Genomic DNA, 23,576 nt, shown 5'->3' with positions numbered 1-23,576 from the left:
TTAAAGTTAATTTATTGCTATAATTAAATTGTTTGCTTTTTTGTTTGGTGTTAACTGTTTATGTTCATAATTTAAAACTGGAGTGGTCTTAACTTTGAAAAGGGAAAGTTAAATTGGAGCTTTTAATTTTAGCGGTCGGAATTTCTACGAAATATTAACTTAAAACCAGTCTACTGTCGAGTTACCCATTGAGACTTTTTGTAATTACGATTTACGTTTTACTTCATTAATAGCGCATTATTACGGTGTCTTTAACAGTTGCACTAACATTCCTCAGTGTAATTTCATGCTATGAAATAAATATTATGTTTTAGTTGGTAAGACAAAATGTCAGGTAATATTTTTAGAAGAACGTGTTATATTTTCGTTTATTACTTTATTTCGTTTCGTGGCTAGTTTGTACCATTGTAATGAGTAAAATCTAACTAATTAAAGATAGGAGAATAATTTATCGTAGTAGTTAACAATGTGGTTTGGACTTTTAGAGTCTTACAAATCACTGATCACTGATTTGGGTCGTGGGCAAAATATCCAACCGTTAGTTTTTAGAGTTGTGGAAAAGAGCTAGGGTTAAGGTTAGGGTGAGGTTCCTTCTTTGTATCAATATTAATATTATGAGGGTGTGGTAACAGGTGGATTTTTTTTCCAAGCCATGTTAGTCTTAGATCGAGGTTACCTGCCACATGACCTACATACATGTATATACATACCTATATATGTATTACATAAGGAGCGGGATATACCGCAGTGGTAAAGCACTTGCTTGATGTGCATTCGGTCTGGGATCAATCCTACCTGATAATCAGTGGGCTCATTGGGCTATTTTTTGTTCCAGCCAGTGCACCACGACTGGTGTATCAAAGGTCGTATGTGCTATCCTGTCTCAGGGGTTCTAGAATATTTTTAAAATTCACTTGCCATAGGGCCAGTGGATTTGAAAATTCACTGGCCATGGTGAAAAATTCACTTACCCCATTTTTACTGTTAATAAAACAAAAAAACGGTAAATTAAAATAATTAACTTTTTAAATGTTCATTTTTCATACTGAAATCATGTTTAATCAATTTGTCAATTTACACAACAGATGGGCATGCGTTATGGTTTGTTTAGAAAAATATGCAAATATTTTTCATCAGTTTAGAATAAAGTTACCGTACCTATTAAAATTTTAAAATAATTGTTTCCACTAAAACCACCTAAGTTATAAAAAATAATCCATGTAACAGACATATTACAACAATTAACAGCATTATTTATTTACTTATGAATGGGAACTCCCCCCCCCCCCCAACCCCTCAAAAAAGAAAAAGAAAAGAAACAATTAAGAACCTTTATTAGCATAGTGTACATGTATTGCAGTTTAAGGCTTTACCCCCCCCCCCCCCCCCCCCAATACACACACACCATATTAATAATTTTTCAATTTGGGTACTTTGTTAAATTTATCTATTTCATGATACTGTGTTCCTAAGCTTTTTAAAAAACTTTTTTGCAATTTATGTCATATTTTATAAATTAAATTAATAATTTACACGTTTAAAGTATTTGTAAATAGTGACATGCAACCTTTAAAACTAATAAAAAAACTGGTTACCGTTTTGCATATTATTAGTATTAGAGTAATAAATCTTTGGATTCCAGTGTCAAAAACAAAATGGCGGCAAAACAATGACATTTTTTAATATCCAATACCCTCACACTGTCCTGTCTTATTTCCAACCTGGCAACCAGCCAGTTTTTTTCTTAGCAGGCCATATTTGACTTCTTATTTTTAGCCTGAATATATTACAGATATATATATATATATGCATACACACACTCACAATGTATTTTCAGTGTTCAATTACACAGTGTACTAACACACACATGTGTATATATTAAAACAAAATTGTTAGCAAATGCATCAATTCATTGGTTGATGAACTGAATAGGTGATTGTTTGATTCAGCTGTCATTTAGCTTTTCGCAAATTACAGATAGCCTTTCTGAGGAAATGAGTGGTGAAACAACTCGACTGTTATCGGCCACATCGATGGAGAGGCCTAGATCTGATCATTCAAGACATGGAATTGACCACTTGGCGACTGAATCTGGCTATGAGGAACTCATGGGTGGTAATGTTCCATGTCCCACATGCCGCGGTCTGGGAAAAATACCGAAAGGTTGGTATCAGGGATGAAAATGTCCTTTACAATAGTTGGATATTGAAAAATGCTTGAATTTTAATGATAGAGAAATTCTAATTGTCCTTCGAATTTTAATTTTCACTTTCTTAATTTTTTTACCCCCAATCTCATAATATAATGTTTTGTACTGTGCAAATTATACAGTTTGCTTCTGAGTTGCACAACTCGACTGTTTCATAATTTTTTAAATATATTTTATAAACAAAATGTCTACTAAGTTCCTTAAAGTGAAAAGGAAAGGAATGTTTGTTCAACAACTCTTTAGCATATTTTACATTTGTAACAGTAATATGGGGTGTAAGATATGGTTATTCTGATAGTTTGGCAGTAAGGAGTAAGAGACAGAGGGAGACAGAGACGAGTTGCTACCACTAAAATGGTCACATAACAATACAAACATTTTTATTGTCAGATACTTTCATAAATCTGTGCTAGTATTAAGAACTTCCAATTTTACTCCTTTTCAATTTCTCTTCTGACAGAACACGAGGGGCAGCTTGTTGCACTGATACCAATGAGAGACAAACGACTCAAACCACAAAGAACGTAAGTTACAATAATAGGCATGTTTCAAGTTAGTGGTGTTCCAACAATCCATTATAATCGAGAATTAATTAGTTGCATTTTACAATTTTTAGTGATTCAATAAATCATACTGGCAGCCATTGTGTGTATGTTGACAAATCATACTGGTGATCACTGTGTGTATGTTGACAAATCATACTGATTTCTCGATGTACTTGTCCAGTGGACAAATGAAAAACTCTGCTTATTTCTATCGCTGGACACGCTATATTGGAAATCAGTGTATGTATGTTGACACGCTATATTAGAAATCGGTGTATGTATGTTGACACACTATATTGGAAATCAATGTATGTATGTTGACACACTATATTGGAAATCAATGTATGCATGTTGACACGCTATATTGAAAATCAGTGTATGTATGTTGACACTATATTGGAAATCAATGTATGTATGTTGACACTATATTGGAAATCAATGTATGTATGTTGACACTATATTGGAAATCAATATATGTATGTTGACAATATACTGGTGATCAATGTATTATGTATGTTGACACTATACTGGTGATCAATGTATGTATATTGACAATATACTAGTGATCTCTATGTATGTTGACAATATACTGGTGATCAATGTATGTATGTTGACACTATACTGGTGATCAATGTATGTATGTTGACACTACTGGTGATTAATGTATGTATGTTGACACTACTGGTGATCAATGTATGTATGTTGTCACACTATAATGGAAGTCAGTGTATGTATGTTGACACTGTACTGGTGATCAATGTATGTACTAGTATGTTGTCACACTATATTGGAAGTTAGTGTGTGTGTGTGTGTATGTATGTTGTCACACTATATTGAAAGTCAGTGTATGTATGTATGTATGTATGTTGTCACTATACTGGTGATCAATGTATGTATGTTTTCACACTATATTGGAAGTTAGTGTATGTATGTATGTGTCACTATACTGGTGATCAATGTATGTATGTTGTCACACTATATTGGAAGTCAGTGTATGTATGTATGTTGTCACACTATATTGGAAGTCATTATATGATGTATGTATGTATGTTGTCACACTATATTGGAAGTCATTGTATGTATGTATCTTGTCACACTATATTGGAAGTCAGTGTATGTATGTATGTTGTCACACTATATTGGAAGTCAGTGTATGTATGTATGTATGTTGTCACACTACATTGGAAGTCAGTGTATGTATGTATGTATGTTGTCACACTATATTGGAAGTCAGTGTATGTATGTATGTTGTCATACTATATTGGAAGTCAGTGTATGTATGGATGTTGTGACACTAGGCGTTTCCCCAGGGCCATTAGGCGTAGCGGCCCGACACGTCTTGGTCCGTAAAGTAAGCGCTTTGACGGCGTGGAAGCGCTTTAACTCAATTGCTGCTATGCCTTGATTTGAAGTACTATAGAAAACAATTATCACAAGTACAAGCGTGGCAGTCGACTACCTCTTGCAAACAACTTGTGTACCAGTATACCAAGCACACCTAATCACTATGACAGGTAAAACACTTCCTAACTACTTAGCAATGGACCAGTCGTCTGCTCACAATTGGTGTTTAGTAATTTTACCACATCTACTGGGACCGCTAATCCGTCAGGAAGGCGCTTACGCGTAACGGGATTCCCGTGCCGAGCAATCAAGCTTCAAGGTCGATCAAAGAAGATGCCCATTGACAGAATCAACTGTACTATTTAACTCAATAAACAATAGGCAAGCACTTTTTAATAGTACAGTTAAGTTGGCAATCAGTCATTTCTATCCTAACACCCCCTTCCCAAAACACATACTGAAAACATCCAGGGCTCGCGCTGTCGGTAACCAATTTAGCCATCGGCTAATTAAAAATTATTTTTACAAAAAAAAAGGCTAATAAAATTTGCAAGTGGCTAAAATTTTGCTTGAGCCATTTTCTATCTTGTGATGTGAACAAACGGTTACATAATCTATTTGACACCTCAAACATAATAATACCAAATATTCAGTTAGCATAATAGCGAATACAGCGTATGCCTTATGATGTTTGCTAATTTTAATAATCAAGGTTATTAATTTTAACGGCATGCATTCGACATGTATAACAGCAATGTGACGGTGATTTGATGTCTGGAAGATATGTAACTTGTTATTTTAACTTTGTAAAATCTTTGAACAAAAGTAATAAAAACAAACCGACAATGTGTTTTACTTTGAATACACATGCCAGTTCAGGGCCGAAAGACATGTCGGCTATCCCAAGGGCTGAGTTCACCCAACTCGAGCGAAAACAAAATGTTCACTACACTGGTTTGTGCGCTTCACGTTAAATCAAATGGAGACGACGGACACCAATCAAATAGTTCGCGAACGTTAGGAAGAACGTTTGTTGGCTGAACTGAGAAAAGCTCTCAGCATAATATACCTCACGCTTCAGAGTCAGCTGACACTCACGTGTCAAGAGACATCATTGCGGACATTAAACAATACAATTACACAGAAGTAAATCTTGATGTAAATTTGTAGAAAAACAATAGTTGTTTGCATCAATGAATACCTAACTGCAGTTTCGGTTATTTCCTTTGTCTTTCCCTCCTGCCCCGGAATTGGTCACTGGCGAAGTCAGAGGCTAAATCCGAGGTGGGCGTGCTTGAACCTTTGTGGATATGGGCACGTAAATAGAGTTTCCATCCCATCCCTTTGTCTTTGTTAATTTTGTACCTATGGTCGTGAGCATGCATGCAGATCACGATCGCGGGAAATGAACATGCAGTATTTATACAAATTGCAGTTAAACATACACTGAATTAGTTTACAATAATCATATTTGTTAGATAATGCTAGATATATATTTGTAAAACTGTGAGGTGACATTTAATAAGTTAGCTGGATTTTAAACAGACCGTAAAATTTTATTTTATTAATGTGGGGGTTGTTTTCGGGGGTTTTTTCTTTGTTTTTTTTTATAAATGGAATATACTGTGAAGTCAGCATTCTTAGCTTAGGTATTTTACAAGCAGAAATCACAACAAGCATTTAACATGACACTGAAATCAACAGCAACAACATGGCGCAAATTATTAAATTGTTGGGGGTGGGGAATTGATGGATTATTTAAAAAAAAGTTTTAACCCCCCCAAAACAACAACAACAACAAAAAACCAACCCCAACATGATTTGATGGATTGAAGGCAAACACTTAACTGTTTTCAACCCATTACCCCACTTCTTTTGGCTTGATTTTTGTGTTATAATGATGCTAAATATGTAAGCGCCTTAAAAAAAATCCTGGGGAAAGGCCTGATATTGGAAGTTAGTGTATGTACATATATGTATGTTGTCACTATACTGTCAATAATTGTTCGTATGTTGACACACCATACTATTAATCATCATGTCGTCGCGTGAGAGCTAAAAGGTCGTAAGTGGCAGATACGACCTAAAACGTCTTTTTTGCATATTCGGAATCGCAATCCCTGATTACATATTGTCACAAAAAATGGTAGCTGTGTCCCTAATTGCATCGCTTATACAAAAGGATTTAAATGGTCATAAGTGAATCACAGATACCAATTTGCACGAAAATAGACGTAACTGATACAACTTTTTCCGATTTGCTTGCTGTCCATTATGTGAACACGACTGGTCATGTGTGGTAGATACACCCTTTTTAAATGCAGTTCATTATATAATTATGTCTGACATAGGTCGTATGTGCTAAATACAACACACATGTATTCTTTGTTATCGGTCTGTGATAGAAATTAAAAATGCAAAGTACAATAGAGCATACATTATGTCAATATTTTTATGTGCTTGAATCCTAAAAATAATATGACTTTTGTTGTTGTGAGAGCGCGGTCTATTTAAGAAAAACTTTTGATACTGCAAGCACCAAGCCATTTGGCAACAGACAAGAATCATGTCTGTATATATAAATAGGAATTGCAGTAACATTAATGTTTGTATGGTTTACTATTTTATGTGCACCATAATTATAATGATAAACATGTTTTGGTGAATTTTCTTGAAAAACAAATATCTATTTTGAAATGTTTTTAATTGAAGCAAAGTTTCCAACATGTAATTTGATACAATTTTAATTCAAAATAATTTTGTATGTGGCATATACGACCAAAGTGCAAGCATAATCACACTGATTTTGGATGTACATGTATTTAATTATATGTTATGGTGATCAAGTTCCGCCTTTCAGCTGCCTTTGAAGATCATCCAGGACAAAGTCCAGTAACAAAAGACAGTGTAATCAGACATAAGGTTAAAAGTCGAATTAAGTGAATGTGGCCTCAACATAAACAATAGCAAAATCTATGAACTTTGATTAACTTTACAGTTAAAAAATATTTGCAACGGAATATCTCTCTCCTGAGTCAGAACCCCGATTCTATCGGAGGCTGGACTTGAGATAGGCATGTTTGAAACCCTAGTAGTATATGGACTATGGAGACATTAAACCAGTTACTAAGCTAAGCTAAGCAACAGAATGTTGAATGTGAACATGACAACACACACACCAAAACATTAGCACAACATAGCACGTGCAACAGAAGCTGAACATGAAATAGCACACACACACAAGCTGAACATGACATAGCGCACACAACAGGACATGAACATAACATAGCTCACACAACATGACCTGAACATGATATATAGCATACACAACAGCACTTGGCACATCAATGACAACAAGACCTTAACATAACATAGCAAAAAGCTGAACATGAGAAAATAATCACCATAGAAAATGAACGTGACATAGCACTTTCGACAGTTTATTTGTTTGTTTTGTTTAATAACACCACTAGAGAACTTTGATTAATTAATCATCGGCTATTGGATGTCAAACATTTGGTAATTATGACTCATAGTCATCAGAGGAAACCCGCTACATTTTTCCTAATGCAGCAAGGTATTTTTCCCAGACAGGACAGCACATACCACAGCCTTTATCCAGTCACTTGCGACAGAACCTGAACATGACATGGCACTCACAACAAAACCTGAACATGACGTGGCACACATAACAGAACCTGAACATGACATAGTACACACAACGGAACCTGAAGGGTGTATACTACCAAATCAAATCCCATAGACGACAATAGTAACATATGTGGCTAAAACTACTACCTGCAACGTATCAACCAACATAAACGCCACGGATATAAATACTACCACCCCTTACACTTAAAGTAAATCAGAAAAAAATGGGGGTCAAGCTGCTCGTTTCTGAGATAACGGGTAGCGTCTATGACTACCCTAGTTTCGCACAAAATTCGAGTCCTTTTTCTTTACAGGTACCCCATACATGTTTCAAGCACAAGGCTACTTGACACATTGGTACTAGATGAAATAAAATTGCATATTTGTTTTACCCAGATGAAACTATTATTTTTTACAACCAACACACTCATATTTATAACCAATCACAGGACTTGTGGTGTTCACTTCTCTATCAAAAGTTCGCTGCACCTCGAACTTTGACCCAGCCGGAAGTTATTTGGTTTAGTACTACCTATACTGATAACATACATTTTTCAAAAAGTGTCCAGCTATGTGTCTTTATGACAACCAGGATCTGGTGTATTCTGACATAAACTGACAACCTCACTGAAACTGTTGTTTCTACAGTGCAACCTAACATAATGTACACCTCAAAAAGCATATATATTGCATATAGTTTTGTACAAATGCAATATGTCATATTAAACAACAAAATGTTTTAAAATAAAACTCCTGAAGATATTTACTTTCAGTTGGGTGTGTGTATTCAGTTATATATGTAGAGACAACAAAGATATTCAGAGTACCTCTACCCCTTTAAAGAATTCCATTAAAACACATGCACTTGATTGACCCCTAGATTATGAAGACCTTAACAGGCACATCAAAGAAATATCAGTATTAAAATAATTCACTGTCTGAGGAAGGAAACACAAACATGACTACCTGTATGAAGTAATGACTTAATGTCCTGAACATTAGTGTTGGAAGGAAATCCTGTATGCTGGGTGTGGGTGTCTTCAAGTTACCAGGTGTGGGAATTTCAAATCCATCGGCCATGCTGATTTTCATAATGAACCATCAAAACCATTGGCAGCCACCAATATTCCTGACTATATTTTATTTATAGCCTACTATAGTTGGAGGTTTTAATAGTTGTGATATCTGGAATAATCATGCAGCTTTAACACATTTATTTTTGATTAATTACTGAAAAAAACCTATTTTTAAATGACAAAATTACCCGAACATCTATTTTCTTGCATTATTTTCTAATCCGGATGAATACAATATGTACATTAGATGTATTCCTACAATCTGTAATCCAGCATTTTATTTAGCTAGTAACATTAGGTAATACAGCTTTAACAATAAAATAAATTATCAACTTAATCCAAGGCAGATAATCAAATCTGAAAAAATTGGTTCTGTATCTAGTATAAACTCAAAATGCTTTTCATGAGAGCTAACTAAGTGATTATTAAGAAAGAAAAAATGATCTGGAGATCTAAGTATATGTTTAACAACCTTATTGTTCTGTACAAATAAGAACAGAAGGCACAATAGTAACAACAAATTTAATTATGTTTTTGGTAAAGTGTTTCTTCAAATTTACTTTAAAATTTGCATAAAACTACAAATTTGTCTAAAATATAACTTAGCACCCTATAAATATGTCAAAATGACAATAAAAATCAACTTCTTTACAAATTTGAGTTTTCATAATTTCATACATAAAAAATTAACAATGTTAATGGAAACTAAAGACATTAACCCACTATTGGCACATGCTATTTTTAATATAAAAATAAATTGCTATTAAAATCTTAGTTCAGGTTGCCTATATATAATACCATATTTAAGTGCAGTTGTATATGGCAAGTCAAATACCATGTAAAAAGAAATTATTGAAATCTTTACAGTATGAATTATAGGCCAAAACCACCTTTTCTTCAGTGCTAACTTTGATTCAAATCCCATAGACGACAATAGTAACATATGTGGCTAAAACTCCTACCTGCAACGTATCAACCGACATAAACGCCACGGATATAAATACTACCACCCCTTACACTTAAAGTGAATCAGAAAAAAATGGGGGTCAAGCTGCTCGTTTCTGAGATAACGGGTAGCATCTATGACTACCCTAGTTTCGCACAAAATTCGAGTACTTTTTTTTACAGGTACCCCATACATGTTTCAAGCACAAGGCTACTTGACACATTGGTACTAGATGAAATAAAATTGCACATTTTTTTTACCCAGATGAAACTATTATTTTTTTACAACCAACACACTCACATTTATAACCAATCACAGGACTTGTGGTGTTCACTTCTCTATCAAAAGTTGGTTGCACCTCGAACTTTGACCAGCCGGAAGTTATTTGGTTTAGTACTACCTGAAGAACATGACAGAACACACATACAGGTTCTAATAGACCAAATCAATTCCTATTGCCGATAATGTTAACTTTTACTAATAAAACTGATACAAGCAGCGTTTCAACACACCCAGTAAGTACAGCAATAGAAAGTGTGGCACCTCACATCTAATCTACCTGCAAGAAAATGGGGGGTCACGTATCATTTAAGAGATTTAATTAATGTTTTTAATAGCAACCGTCATTTTTGCTGAAAATTGCACTTCCATTTTTGGGGGTACCCCGTATTAGTTTCAACCTCTGGTATATACTGCATAACAACTGTATGACAAATAAAAGTGTATTTATTTATTGTCAATTTATAAATAATAGTATTTGCACAAATAATCAATGTCACATATTACTACCAATCACACCCACAGCTGCTTTTACTCCGTAAATATTTGACAGTGCACGTCGAACTCTGACATGGAACTCTTTTCTTTGGTATTATGCAACCTACAACATACCATGATCATGACATAGCACACACAAGAGAACTTGAACATGACATATCACTCTCAACAGATTCAGAAAATAATTTAGCACACACAAAGAAACAGGAGTATTGATCACTTAACACTCAATAACACAGGGCAAGACTACTGCACATAACATAGTCTGGAGATATCACTGAACACATATCATACATAACCTGGAGAGATCTCTGAACACAGTAGAACCTGGAGAGATCACTGAACACACAACAGAACCTGGAGAGATCACTGAACACACATCATAACCTGGAGAGATCATTGAACACACAATAGAACCTGGAGAGATCACTGGACACACAACAGAACCTGGAGAGATCAGTGAACACACAATAGAACTTGGAGAGATCACCGGACACACAACGGAACCTGGAGAGATCACTGAACACACAATATAACCTGGAGAGATCACTGGACACACAATAGAACCTGGAGAGATCACTGGACACACAACAGAACCTGGAGAGATCAGTGAACACACAATAGAACTTGGAGAGATCACCGGACACACAACGGAACCTGGAGAGATCAGTGAACACACAACAAAACCAGGGTTGTGCATTAAACAAACAACAGAACTCGGAGAGTACACACAACACCCAACCCAAGCTGTAGGGTTTACTGTTCACTCAATATAACCTGGAGAGAATCCTGCATACTCAACAGGTGGACATGGTATAGTGTTCACTACTTCTGGATTTGATATTCAGTACATTTCTCATTGGAAATGTAAATCCTATATCCTTTGAATGAGCTTCACTTGAACCTGGTGTATCCCAAACCAATAAGCTGCTAAACATAGTTTCCAGGATTGAAAATTAGCAGTCGCCCGGTCGCCCACGGCGACCTTTATTGGCTAAGGGCAACTAAGAATTTTACAAATGTAGTCTGTTGGGTGACCATCAATTTTAGTGTCTGGCGAGTATGGTACTAGTTAAAAAAGAAACAAACTGATACTGAATCAAATGTGACAAAACACACTGCATCTATGTTGACGTGGACTACAGATCTGGCAGCAGAAGACATAGAACATGTTCTATATTTTGACAGCGCCAACATAATGAATAAAGATAAAATTCATATAAAAACATATTAATGTATTAAGTTATAAACCTATACCGTTTCAAATAACATTTTATAGGGGGTAAAAGTGGTGTAAATTAAAACAAAAATTCTTTACAAATTACAATCAAACTGCATAGGTTAACTTAATTTTTTTGTAATACAAGTTTTAAGGCAATTGATAGAACATCCAAGGTAATCTGAATGACACAACCGTAATACATGATCAGGGCCATATCTCTGCACAAAGCAGAGTCGAATGGGCATTTGTGAAAAAGGGTGGATGATTCCATGGATCTCTATCTAGGAGAACAGCCACTCCCGAGGAAATAATTTGCTGGGAATTTCTCCCCTTTTGCATCACCACAAAGTTTATTCCATCCATCTTGTTTCTACTGCATTATCTTTTACCCTGTACTGAAAATGAGATTTATTATGTTTAATTTAATGGTACTTCGTAAAGAAACATGTTTATTTATACTGGATTTATTTTTTCAATTTTTTTTATTTATTTGAGTTGGTTTGGGTTTAAAATTTAATAACATATTTTTTAATGAATTTTTTCTTTATTCATTATGAAGTTAAATGTCAATTCATCGGTTTTCTTTTTCACAAACGGTTATTATTCAATAAAAAACATTCTTGTTTTAATTTTAGCTGTGCAGTTAAATTCCAATTGATAATTGGAGAGCTAGTTGAGTTTGAGAAGGGCCAGTAAGATTTTTCTTCAACTGGCTCTGCTGGCAACCTTGGTCTTCATGTTAATTTTCAACCCTGAGTTTCTTCATTAAAGTTTCAGTTTGCTTAACTATTCTGGTTTGTCTGTTGCACTAGCTGATAAACCAGGTATTCTTGAAACTAGTGAAGTACACCCTGAAGTAGCAGAACCAGGAACTATCTGCAAAAGGACTCCCATGGTGCAAAGAACACGGAAAGAACACTGCACACAACATGACATCAGCTTTTCTGATGACTCATCAGGAACGAATACTTGCCTAGAAAAAGACGTTTTGTATGGACAAGTCGTCTGATTCTGATGCACCATCATCAAACAACATGTAGCACTACCACCGAATTTTTGGGTATGGCTCTATGGAATTGAATGCAACCACAGTCAATAAAGATATGGGGGGGGGGGGGGTCCTCCCTCAGAAAGAAAATGGGTTAAGTTTAGGGTTAGGATTAAGAAAATCATACAGTAATGATAAAAGTAATTAATTTTGTCCAAAAGTTAACTTAAAAAATAAATTCTGCAAAACCCTCTGGCACAAACCCTGCACCAGATAAGGTCACACAACATATGGATCAAAGAAAACAAGGATTTCACGAGTCAGAGTAGTTTTTTTTCACATTATTATTTTGTTCAGTTGGTGATTTTATTTATCATATTATTAATAAAAGTAAAATAACTTTTTTCATGTAATATTTTGTTTAAACGGTGATTTTATTAATACGTACTTCTACTTGTATTCCTTTTTGAATGTTTGCTTCTAAATATTTTCTAATTACAAGCTTTTTCCTTTTAAAAATAAATATGTGATTTGCAAAACTGAAATGTTTTAGAAGTGATGGTTCTTTCAGAATAAATATTTAAATTTACTTGACATACTGTTGGTCGTAAATGACACATTTAATTTAATCATGAATAATTGTCGTAACTACAACTATTTAAGCAAATAACTAAAACACCTAATATGCTATAAATACCACAAATATACAAAGAAATCGTAAATATGTTCAGCTTTCATTGTCATTAAAACAAATTCGACATCTTACCTATTGATCAAGAAAAACAGTTTTCCTTCATTATCTCGGCTTTTTAAAAATGAATTTTTATGCACTTACATCCTTCTGACTCTCATGCGACGATGTGTATGTTACATTATACTGGCAATCATTGTGTGTAGGTTGATATACACAATACTGGCAATAATTTTGTTTGTCATGTATTCTTTTCAGGATCCTGTACGTGATACTGGCAATCATTGTGTGTATGTTGACGACATTCCTCATTCTGTTTTTCCTCTTCCCACGAGATGTCATTCTCAGCAGTAATAAACCTGTCATTGATCCGATCTACCTTAAAGTTAATGTCAGCCAGACGTTCGCTAACATCACATTCATTGTAAGTAGTGTTGGCTATAACCATTATTCTACATCACATATTAGATATTATTTTTAATAATTTATGATACTCAAAGACTGACTGCTTTTCATCTGTGTTGTAATACAGAGTATTAAAATAAGAACCCACAGACTTTCATATTGTGTCAAGGCACTGGACAATAACCGGTGGGGAGTGGGCATAGGCTGCATAGCTCAGTGGTACAACGCTCGCCTTATGGGCTATTTCTCATTCCAGCCAGTGTTCCATAACTGGTGTAATAAAGGTTATGGTATGTACTATCCAGTCTGTGGGATGATGCATATAAAAGATCCCTTGCTGCTAATTGAAAAGAGTAGCCCATGAAGTGGTGACAGCGGGTTTTCTCTCTCAATATCTGTATGGTCCATAACCGTATGTCTGACACCATATAACCATAAATAAAATGCACTGAGTGCGTCCTTAAATGAAACATTTGTTTCCTTGATAATAACCTATGGTAATGCACTAGTTTACTAATCCTCTACCAGTGGGAGAGGGACTGTTGATTTTGTCTCTCTCTCCAAATGTCTGTCCATCTGTGGTGCAGTTTAGGATCATGTAATTTAATATTTTTAAAATTTAGATTTCACTTAAAAATAAAAATAGAATTGAAACCAGGATTTTCTAATGTATGTTGTTAATATTCATGCTGCTAAAAGTTTGATGCAGTTTACAACAAAAATTAATGTACGATTTTATTTCTTAATTAATCCCTACTGTTGTAGAATGTATTCAACTTCACGAACCACAACTTCGTGTCTGTCACTATAACTGGGGCACGGATGACGTCACTGTACGAGAGCAAGCAGATAGCAGTGTCGGACAACACAACCAATTTAAGAATTGATCCGCGCTCCATGGTGTCTTACGGTGTGGAGATGCAGATCATCTTCAAGACCAAGGAATGGGAGTTCTTAGTGTATGTACTCACACTGCCATGTCAGTTATTTATTTTTTATTTGTACTAAAGCATATAGAGGATAAATAAACTAGTTACCTGTTATTATCAAATTTATGTCCTGGGTGAAATAATTTTCACTTGTAACAGGCTTTAGCAAGTGACAAATGAAAATTATTTCACGAGGGACATAAATTTGATAATAACAGGTACCGAGTTTATTATTCTATTTATTACCCCAGCTATTTTTTTTGTCTCTAAAAAAATTTATTTCCGATATACATACGTGTGCATGTTCATGTTTACTCACTGTTCTGAGTATTGATACCGGTATAACTTAGTATTTTAATCACATTCACAGGTCATTTTCAAAAACCAAAAGTTCTATTTATTCAGTAATTAAATCTACAATGAATTGTATTAAAATAAGATTTTATTACAAATTTAACACATGGAAACAGAAAGTTGTAAACACAAACTCTTTAAACTACATGACGTTATTTGTGTTTGCCAGGTCATATTTAACCCACAATGCCATTGGTTTATAAGCATCAAATTGTACATTAAACCAATGCAGAATATTTCTCACCGAGGAAATATGAAAAATATTTACCCCTTTTGGAGTAACCACTGCACTAATAATACTATGTACAATAGGTACCCATGCATATTTAATGCCATGAATGTTGAAATTTGTGTACATGTAAACTCTCCTTATTTGAAATTTTTGTGTCAACTTTTTATCAGGTGGGGGTGGGGTGGGGCAGCAGACTATATAGGTTACATCTCCGTCTGTCTGTCATACATATAGTTTTCTGGATATTTTTTTTTAGCATACCTTCAGATATTGAGCTGAAATTTTGTGTATAGCTTTATCATGTACTGTTATAGATCAAGTTTGACTTTCATGGGAATTTACTAATTTTGACAGAATTACGGCCCATGAACTTGAAAAAAATAGTTTTCTGGACTTTTTGTTTCGTAATGCCTGAAGATATTGAGATGAAATTTTGTATATACTTTTATCTTAACAAGTTCAACTTTCATGGTGATTTACCTACTTTTCACAGAGTTATGGCCCTTGAATTCAGGAGAAACAAAAAATTGTTGTGTCCAGTAGGGGACATGTATTGCTTTAGCTCTATTCTCAGAATGCTTGTTCACTATTTTACAGGTACGTCATGTTGGGATTTGGTAGAGGATAATATAATAACTTTCAATTGTATCATATCCTTGTTTTTGTATGTATAATTTGTGTGTATACAGTGTTACTTCTTTTTTCAGGAAAAACTGTGATGATCCCAGATTGTGGGTGCATAATTTGTTAATAAATTTTGAGTAAGTAAAATTTTGTTTGTAATTAAAGCCAAAGGCTTGTTAAACAAGACATCTTCTTAACTATCACTGAAAAAAGTTATAATAGTCTCTTTAATGTTGCAGTAGTGTGAACATCAGTTTCAAGTTTTATAGGTACATAGAGGTTATTACAGGAGTGTATTTCAGTATCATCAATATCATATATTAGTGTAAATTGCTATTGAAATATTTTTGTTTGATGACTATGATGCATATGTCAATTATGGAGTGTCACTGTAGTATGTTTGATTAAATGTCAATAAACATAGTGCTGTGACCTTGATTAATCTAATTTGCAAAGTTATCAAATTCTAAAAGTATGTGATCAGAAAAATAGTGCATATTTTGATTACACTTGATAAGCTAGCTATTATATGATAAATATAATTACAACACATGCATAGCATTGTTCTGTATACTACATTGACATAACTGATTTTACAAATGATAGAATATTTTTCAAGTGTTCAAAATCAGTCGAGAAATTACTTTTGAAATACTTGCAACTTGTAATTTTAAACTCTTAGCAGTTGACAACGCAACTGCATTCACTGGTGGGAGCCGGTACTGGGATATGAACCCATACTCACTGGTTACGCACATTTATCCTGTAATATCTATTATACATTAGCGAGATATGTGAACTAAATAAAATAAAGTTATTTTCAGTTGCAAAAACTGGAATAAATAATGATTTTCTGACTATTCCTTTTGAAATAAAATAACCGGTTACTGGCGTAATATGTTGATCGGCTTAGTCCTGCTCAGGTCGAAGGTGAATGCCACTCATCAGAGCCTTATCCAGGGCTAGCTCTGGCTGTGCAGATAACTTCGACAAATTATCTATTAAACTTCAAAACGTGCCGAAACTCACCAACAATGTATCAATTATAACATGAAATTATTTGCTATTTGTTTTTATAATTCGCAAATGGCAGAGCTAGCCCTGCTTATTGCATTAGCCATTTTAACCTTCACAGCATAATGGCGTTATCTTAAGGCATTAATCAGTTATTCTCTATATAATCGGCATAACCAAACAATTAGATACCTAAGTATAAGAAGTATGCAGACTGATTTTGGGTTACCTAAAAATAAAAATCAATATTTTCCCCTGCAGTCCAAATATCTGATGTGTGTGTGTCCAAGACATTGTGTTTGAACTTTAGTTGGTTATAAGCAGGGAAACCAATACAAATTAAAATAAATTATGTAAGCAGATGGTATTTTTAGATGTTGATTAGAATCCATGAATGAGATTTGGTACAAACAAGCCGTGAATAAATCTGCAATTATACGTTGTACCACTATTACTAAATTTTAACACATACATTATTATAATGGGTTTTTTTACACTAATATATACTAGTATCACACAGACAGGGTCTATTTTGACATGGTCTACAAATGATTGTGTTTTAATTACTCTTTTTGTTTCTGTTATATTAGGAAAGAAATTTATTGTGATATGGTGTTTTTATATACAAAATACTAAACTAAAATAAATAATTTGTTAACATCACTTTCCAGGGTGACTGCAAACTACACCTTCTTGGGGCATGAAGAGCAGACAACTCTGTCTACAATCCAACCAGTTAACTGTTACAATGAGACGAAATTATAGCCCTATGTGTAGACCAAACACTAACTACAGTGGTCAAACAGAAGTATCAAAAGTCACATTTTTCAAAGTTTATTTGCAGCAAATCTGTTTTTATTTATTGTGAACAAATCTGTTTTCATATCTTGGGTCAGTTGGTTTGAAACAAAGCATATCTAGCTTTAAATCCATCACACACTAGTTGTACAGGGCAAAGTCAACCAATTATTTATTGCTAATGCTTGCCACACTATTATTCTGTAATATGAGCAAATGTGCATTGAGCTGCGGTTAGGCGCCTCCCTACAAGTAGTTTGGCCCAGCTCATCCGTCTTCGGCAGTGACCCATATTAATCTAGCCTCTACCCCTTGACTCCTGTCCTCGATGAAAGAGCTGGCAGAACCTGTGCCCAGGACAGGTATGCACTATTACAGCTTGCTCTGAACGTGTATGTTAAAACTCTTGACCTTGACCCTTTGACCAATCCAGCATGAGTGACTCTACCAGGGGTTGAAGCTCCCGCTGGTATAACTCTCTGGATCACTGAGACATACACACGTCGAGGAATGGACCATGAGAGAGCTAATTTTTATACTGTATGTTAAACCAAATGATCACTTTGGGAATTAGTCAAAGTGGTTTGCAAACATTAGCAAAAAATGGTTGGCTGAATGTAGGCCCTGTCAAAGAACAGTGTATTCAATCACATGACAAATTTAGGCCACTAGAATGTAGATTAGAACTATTTATTTAATTCAAGAGTTGAAACCCTAACTCAAATAATCAAAATGATTATAAATTGTACTTTGCTCAAACACTAAAACTGGTTATTAATGGATATTACCATTCAAGCTTCAGGGGCATTTTTTATAATCCACCTCAAGTATGGCAACAGTGTGCATTCCACTGGTTGTATGGTGGTCATGGCCCAGTGGTAAAGCACTCGGCTGATATGCCAGTCTGGCCCCATTAGGCTATTTCTCATCCTAGCAAGTGCATCACGACTGGTGTATCAAAGCCCATGGTATATGCTATCCTGTCTATGGGATAATGCATTATAAAGATCCCTTGCTATTAATGGACAAATATAGTAGGTTTCCTGTTGAAAATTATATATAAAAATTATCACATGTTTGCTAATGATTAATAAACAATGTGCTCTAGTGAAGTCGAGAAAAACACTTTTCTTTCTGCTGGTGGTTTCAACAGAAGCTGGTTTAACCCCAGCCAGTCCCAGTATAAGATATATCATTGAGTTATTATTGTTACTGTTAGGAACATTTACAGTTATGTTTTGTTTAACAACACAACTAGAGTACATTGATTTATTAATCATTGGCTATTGGATGTCAAACATTTGGTAATTATGACATGTACTCTTAGAGAAAAACCACTACATTTTTCTGTTATATTTATGTTTGTTTTTCTACTACATTTATGTCTATGTTTGTGTTATTCAAGACATCTTTTTGTCAATGTACATCTTACACTAAATTTGCTTCTGGTAGAACACTAAACACTCACCAGGCAACTGTATTTATTACCTGCCTGATATTTTCAAACTTGAAAGGCTGATATATACATGATCTATACTCTACTCAAGTACTCAAAGTCGTTATAAATGGGTATTATCGTTCATAATCCATGATCTGTTTTGTGCAGGCTGGCCTTTATATATAAACAGTTACTGGATCTCTCCAGGCCCACATCACTGACTGCATCAAGGCCTGTTTGTCATTCTTCTATACATGAACATATACAAAACTGGGTGTGGGTCTCACCATTGAACTTTGACTGATACATCAAGTGTTTTTCAATCTTTCTTCTGTGAATTAATTTAGTAACATTTCGTGAAAATCTTGGAAAACATGAACAGTATACACCATTCAGTGCTTTCAGTGAGACTCAGGGGTTCTAGAATTTTAAAAAATTCACTTGCCATTGGGCCAGTGGATTTGAAAATTCACTGGCCATGGTAAAAAATTCACTTGCCCAATTTTAACTGTTGATAAAAAAAATAAAAACCACAGTAAATTAAAATAATTAACTTTTTAGTGTACCGGGTACATTTTGCATACTGAGATCATATGTAATCAATTTGTCAATTTGCACAACACATAGGCTCATTAGGCACACTTTATGTTTGTTTAGAAAAACATGAAACCATTTTTATCAGTTTAGAGTAAAGTTACTTATTAAAATTTTTAAATAATTGTTTCCACTAAAACCACCTAAGTTAATATATATATATATATATATATATATATATATATATATATATATATATATATATATATATATATATATATATATATATATATATATACATATATATATATATACATACATATATACATACATATATATATATATATATACATACATACATACATACATACATATATAATCCATGTTACATATTACGACAATTAACAGTATTAAAAACAAATAAATATTCTATCACTTATGAATGAGTATATATTTATGTACTTAAGAATGGGAAATCCTCCCCACACCCACCCCCCAAAAAAATCCCACCCATTCCCCCCTAAAAAAAAAAAAACATACAAAATTTTTAATTTTTTCAATATAGGTACTTTGTTATATTTACCTATTTCATGATATTGTGTAATTAGTTATTTCTATTATTTATTTATTTTTTGCAATTTATGTGATATTTTATAAAGTAAATTAATAATTTAAACATGGACCGTTTTGCAACATACATGGTGACATGCAACCTTTAAAAACTAATAAAAGACTGGTTACCGTTTCGCATTTTACGCTTGCACTGTACTACTATTAACATTAGAGTAACAAATCTTTGGGTACCAGTGCAAATAAGAACATGGCGGCAAGCAATAAAGTTTTTTTTTTTCTTCAGTGTTTACACTTTATAACTTGAATAAAGTTACATCGGTAGGTATACTGATGTCATCAATGGGTCAAAGATTACTGGTTGCCAACTATTTGTAAAATATCGCATGTGATAGCAAATCGAAAGAAATGACTTGTAGATGTTTTTTTTTGTTTCGTACGAGCCAACTCCCAAGCGTTGTAGATTTTTTTTTTTTTTTATCACTTGCCATCGGGATCTCACAAAGTAACTTTTACTAGCCCGAATCTAAAAACCATTGGGCAAGAGCTCCACCTGTTCCCCCCATCATTTATAATAGTTTAGGGTTAGGGATAGAGTTAGGGTTAGGGCCCCATGCCCCACTTTTCTATATATACCCCATCAAAAAATCCCTCTTTAGATCGATAACTAATGGGGGGAACGGGCGGTACACTTTCCCCATCAACACATTAATTCTGCTACACAATACAATACAAATGTTTGTCAGTTACAAATGCACATTAATTCTGGCAATTGGCAGTGTAAAATATCTGTTTATTATTAAATTTTTGTAAGTGATAGTATTTGCTGTGTTTTTTAATATTTCTTTGTCTTTTTGCTGTTTCAGAGAATGGTGGTATGGTGCTAACATTTATTTGTACAAAATGTACTCATTGTAAATAGTATTATATATACTCATGTAGCTAGCATACAAGAATCAAAATAAGTCGAGAATGGTTGTTAAGGTTACTTGGGGGTTACCACATGTCAAGAAAGTCGGGGCTTCTAGAATTTTTATAAAATCCACTAGCTATGGGATCAGTGATTTAAAACAATTACTAGCCATGATACAATTTTACTAAATAATAGTAATAATCAGATATGTCACCTAAAGAAGGAGATATAACTTTCAAACACTAACATTGGAGGGTTGGCGTGGGGGCAGGCTATTCATATTTACAAAATCGACTTAACCATGACATTTTACTATTGTTTCACTTGCCGTTGGGCATGTCAATATTAATTTTTTACTAGCCCAACATTGAATATCACTAGCCATGGGAGTGGGGCTACCATAATCTAGAAGTCCTGACGAAGTTGAACTGTACTTCGTTCTCAACAAAATCTTTATAAAACTAAAACTACACCACCTAAATTGTGATAAGTGGGTGTTATTTAGATATGCATACAGTATAAGTACAGTGAGAATAGTGGTAAGGATGAATAACAGAGTATTGGTGTGTTTCTCAATGGATTTTACAGTAATAATAACGGAAATATAAATGTGTCATAACCTATGAGTTATCAGGTCTCTATTTTGTACATGGGTTTCTAGACACATTGCTCATTTCGATGCCTGAGCATATGTTACTAATAGAGAATACTACATTTTGGGCGTTAGATACCATTTATCTTACAAGTTGTTTTAAAATGTACTGAACAAGATGAGTTGTAAGCTAAATTGTATCCAATGGACGTGAATGTAGTATTCTATTTCTTTCATATCAAAAACAATGTGTAAAACAAATTTCAGTGTCTTTTCCAACTAAAACTTATTTAAGGTGCTTGCTCCTACAGTTAACTTACCCTAAGTGTAAGAGAAGTACGTTTTAGGTTAATATGTACAAGACAGAGTATTCAATTGCTATCAGTCTTATTTTATTGGATGGTATGGCTGTGGCGTCCAGGCTTCGTTCCACGAAGCAATCTTAGCACTAAGATCACCTTAAGTGCATTAGGTAGTTATGTATTTAAGGTGATCTTAGCGCTAAGATCGCTTCGTGGAACGGGGTCCAGATCATTACCATGGGGCAATCCATCACAAGTGTCAAAAGTAATCTCAGTATATGTTCGAGATGAACATTATCTACAACAGCTGATCTCTTACATACATTTAGGTGTGTGAGAAAATAAAGTGTCAAATTTTATTTAAAGAATATACATTTGTATACTACACTTTAATAACAGATTTAGTTTGGATGCTCTTTATAAACTAGATGTTTGTTGCATCATTATTGTTCTAAATAGCAATTTACAATTTATATTTATCATGTCATACAATAATGGTGACATTGAAATTCATAACCATGTATTAACATTTATTGACGGCTGTAGTTCTAAATGTAAAGTTCTTGTTCCAGCTGTCAGTGAGGCAGTAATTTAATTTAATTATTTCCAAGTACTATTAACCATTTATTTTTATAATATACTTTATTCTTACAAAGATAATACAAACTTTGTTTCTTCATCTGGCATGTACATTAATATTGTTATTATTATTATTAATTGTCGTTTTTGTTATAGATGTTGTATGTTTGTTTGGGTATTTTTTATCTGTTTGCTGACACCAGCTTGTTTGGTAATATGCAATAATTGAATTGAATTGAAAATTGAATTGAATTGTTCTAAGATATTAAAGCATTGTGTTAAAAATCACAACTCCACATTATTATGCACTAGTAAGCTATGTTTTTTGTTGTATTTTCTACCATTGTGATTGAAAGTCCATCTGGCATAAATCTTGATGCATTCAGAATAGCATTTGAGAGATGAAAGGTAATTTGGATTTTTTTTAATGCCATTATTGGCTAATATTAGATAAATTTATTTAAGAGAGAAAGTTAATTGTACAGTGATTTCTGTGAAAGTGATCTACTAACAGAATTGCCACAACAGAGGTCACTGTATTTGATACCATTTTAAATTATTTTAAAACATATTACAGGTTATTTGGAGGGTTTTTTCATATTCTGGGTTAAGATATAACTTGTTTGATGCAAGGAAGAAATTATTCTTTGAAATGATATAGATATCATGAATTGAATATTTATATTCATATATTCAGCAAAGTTCTAATGTAATCATTAAAATTATTATTATTAGGGTCCAGGCCTACCATAAGTGGCGAAATCCTAGTGCATTCGTAACAATTGCTCATTTTCATTATTTAAGTAGTATCATTAATTTAATAATTATGTCAGAGAATATTTT

The 23,576-nt window shown here is 33.8% G+C and overlaps 1 protein-coding gene across 2 annotated transcripts; it reads left to right on the top strand.

Moving 5' to 3' along the window:
• Positions 1 to 148: 148 nt before the first annotated feature.
• LOC121380368 (transmembrane protein 106B-like) lies at positions 149 to 19,998 on the top strand. 2 transcript variants are annotated; one of them, XM_041509152.1, is made up of 7 exons: positions 149 to 200; positions 1,978 to 2,163; positions 2,670 to 2,733; positions 13,708 to 13,873; positions 14,620 to 14,813; positions 16,077 to 16,130; positions 17,679 to 19,998. In XM_041509152.1, exons 2-7 carry the CDS (start codon positions 1,995 to 1,997, stop codon positions 17,770 to 17,772), a joined length of 741 nt encoding a protein of 246 aa, XP_041365086.1. In that variant the 5' UTR covers positions 149 to 200; positions 1,978 to 1,994; the 3' UTR covers positions 17,773 to 19,998. The 2 variants fall into 2 exon arrangements, with proteins under 2 accessions (XP_041365086.1, XP_041365085.1); XM_041509151.1 differs by lacking the exon at positions 149 to 200 and adding an exon at positions 212 to 334.
• The last annotated feature ends 3,578 nt before the right edge of the window (positions 19,999 to 23,576 follow it).

Source organism: Gigantopelta aegis, chromosome 9 (assembly GCF_016097555.1).
Source record: "Gigantopelta aegis isolate Gae_Host chromosome 9, Gae_host_genome, whole genome shotgun sequence".
Taxonomy (NCBI): Eukaryota; Metazoa; Mollusca; class Gastropoda; order Neomphalida; family Peltospiridae; genus Gigantopelta; species Gigantopelta aegis.
The sequence above is the reverse complement of the archived record's forward strand: the minus strand, read 5'-3'. Positions and strand labels throughout refer to the sequence as shown.

Excerpts from the sequence above, each read along its gene's own strand:
- LOC121380368 (XM_041509151.1), top strand. Across the intron at positions 13,874-14,619 it reads TCGCTAACATCACATTCATT|AATGTATTCAACTTCACGAA; the intron begins GTAAGTAGTGTT and ends CTACTGTTGTAG. Across the intron at positions 16,131-17,678 it reads AATTTGTTAATAAATTTTGA|GGTGACTGCAAACTACACCT; the intron begins GTAAGTAAAATT and ends ATCACTTTCCAG.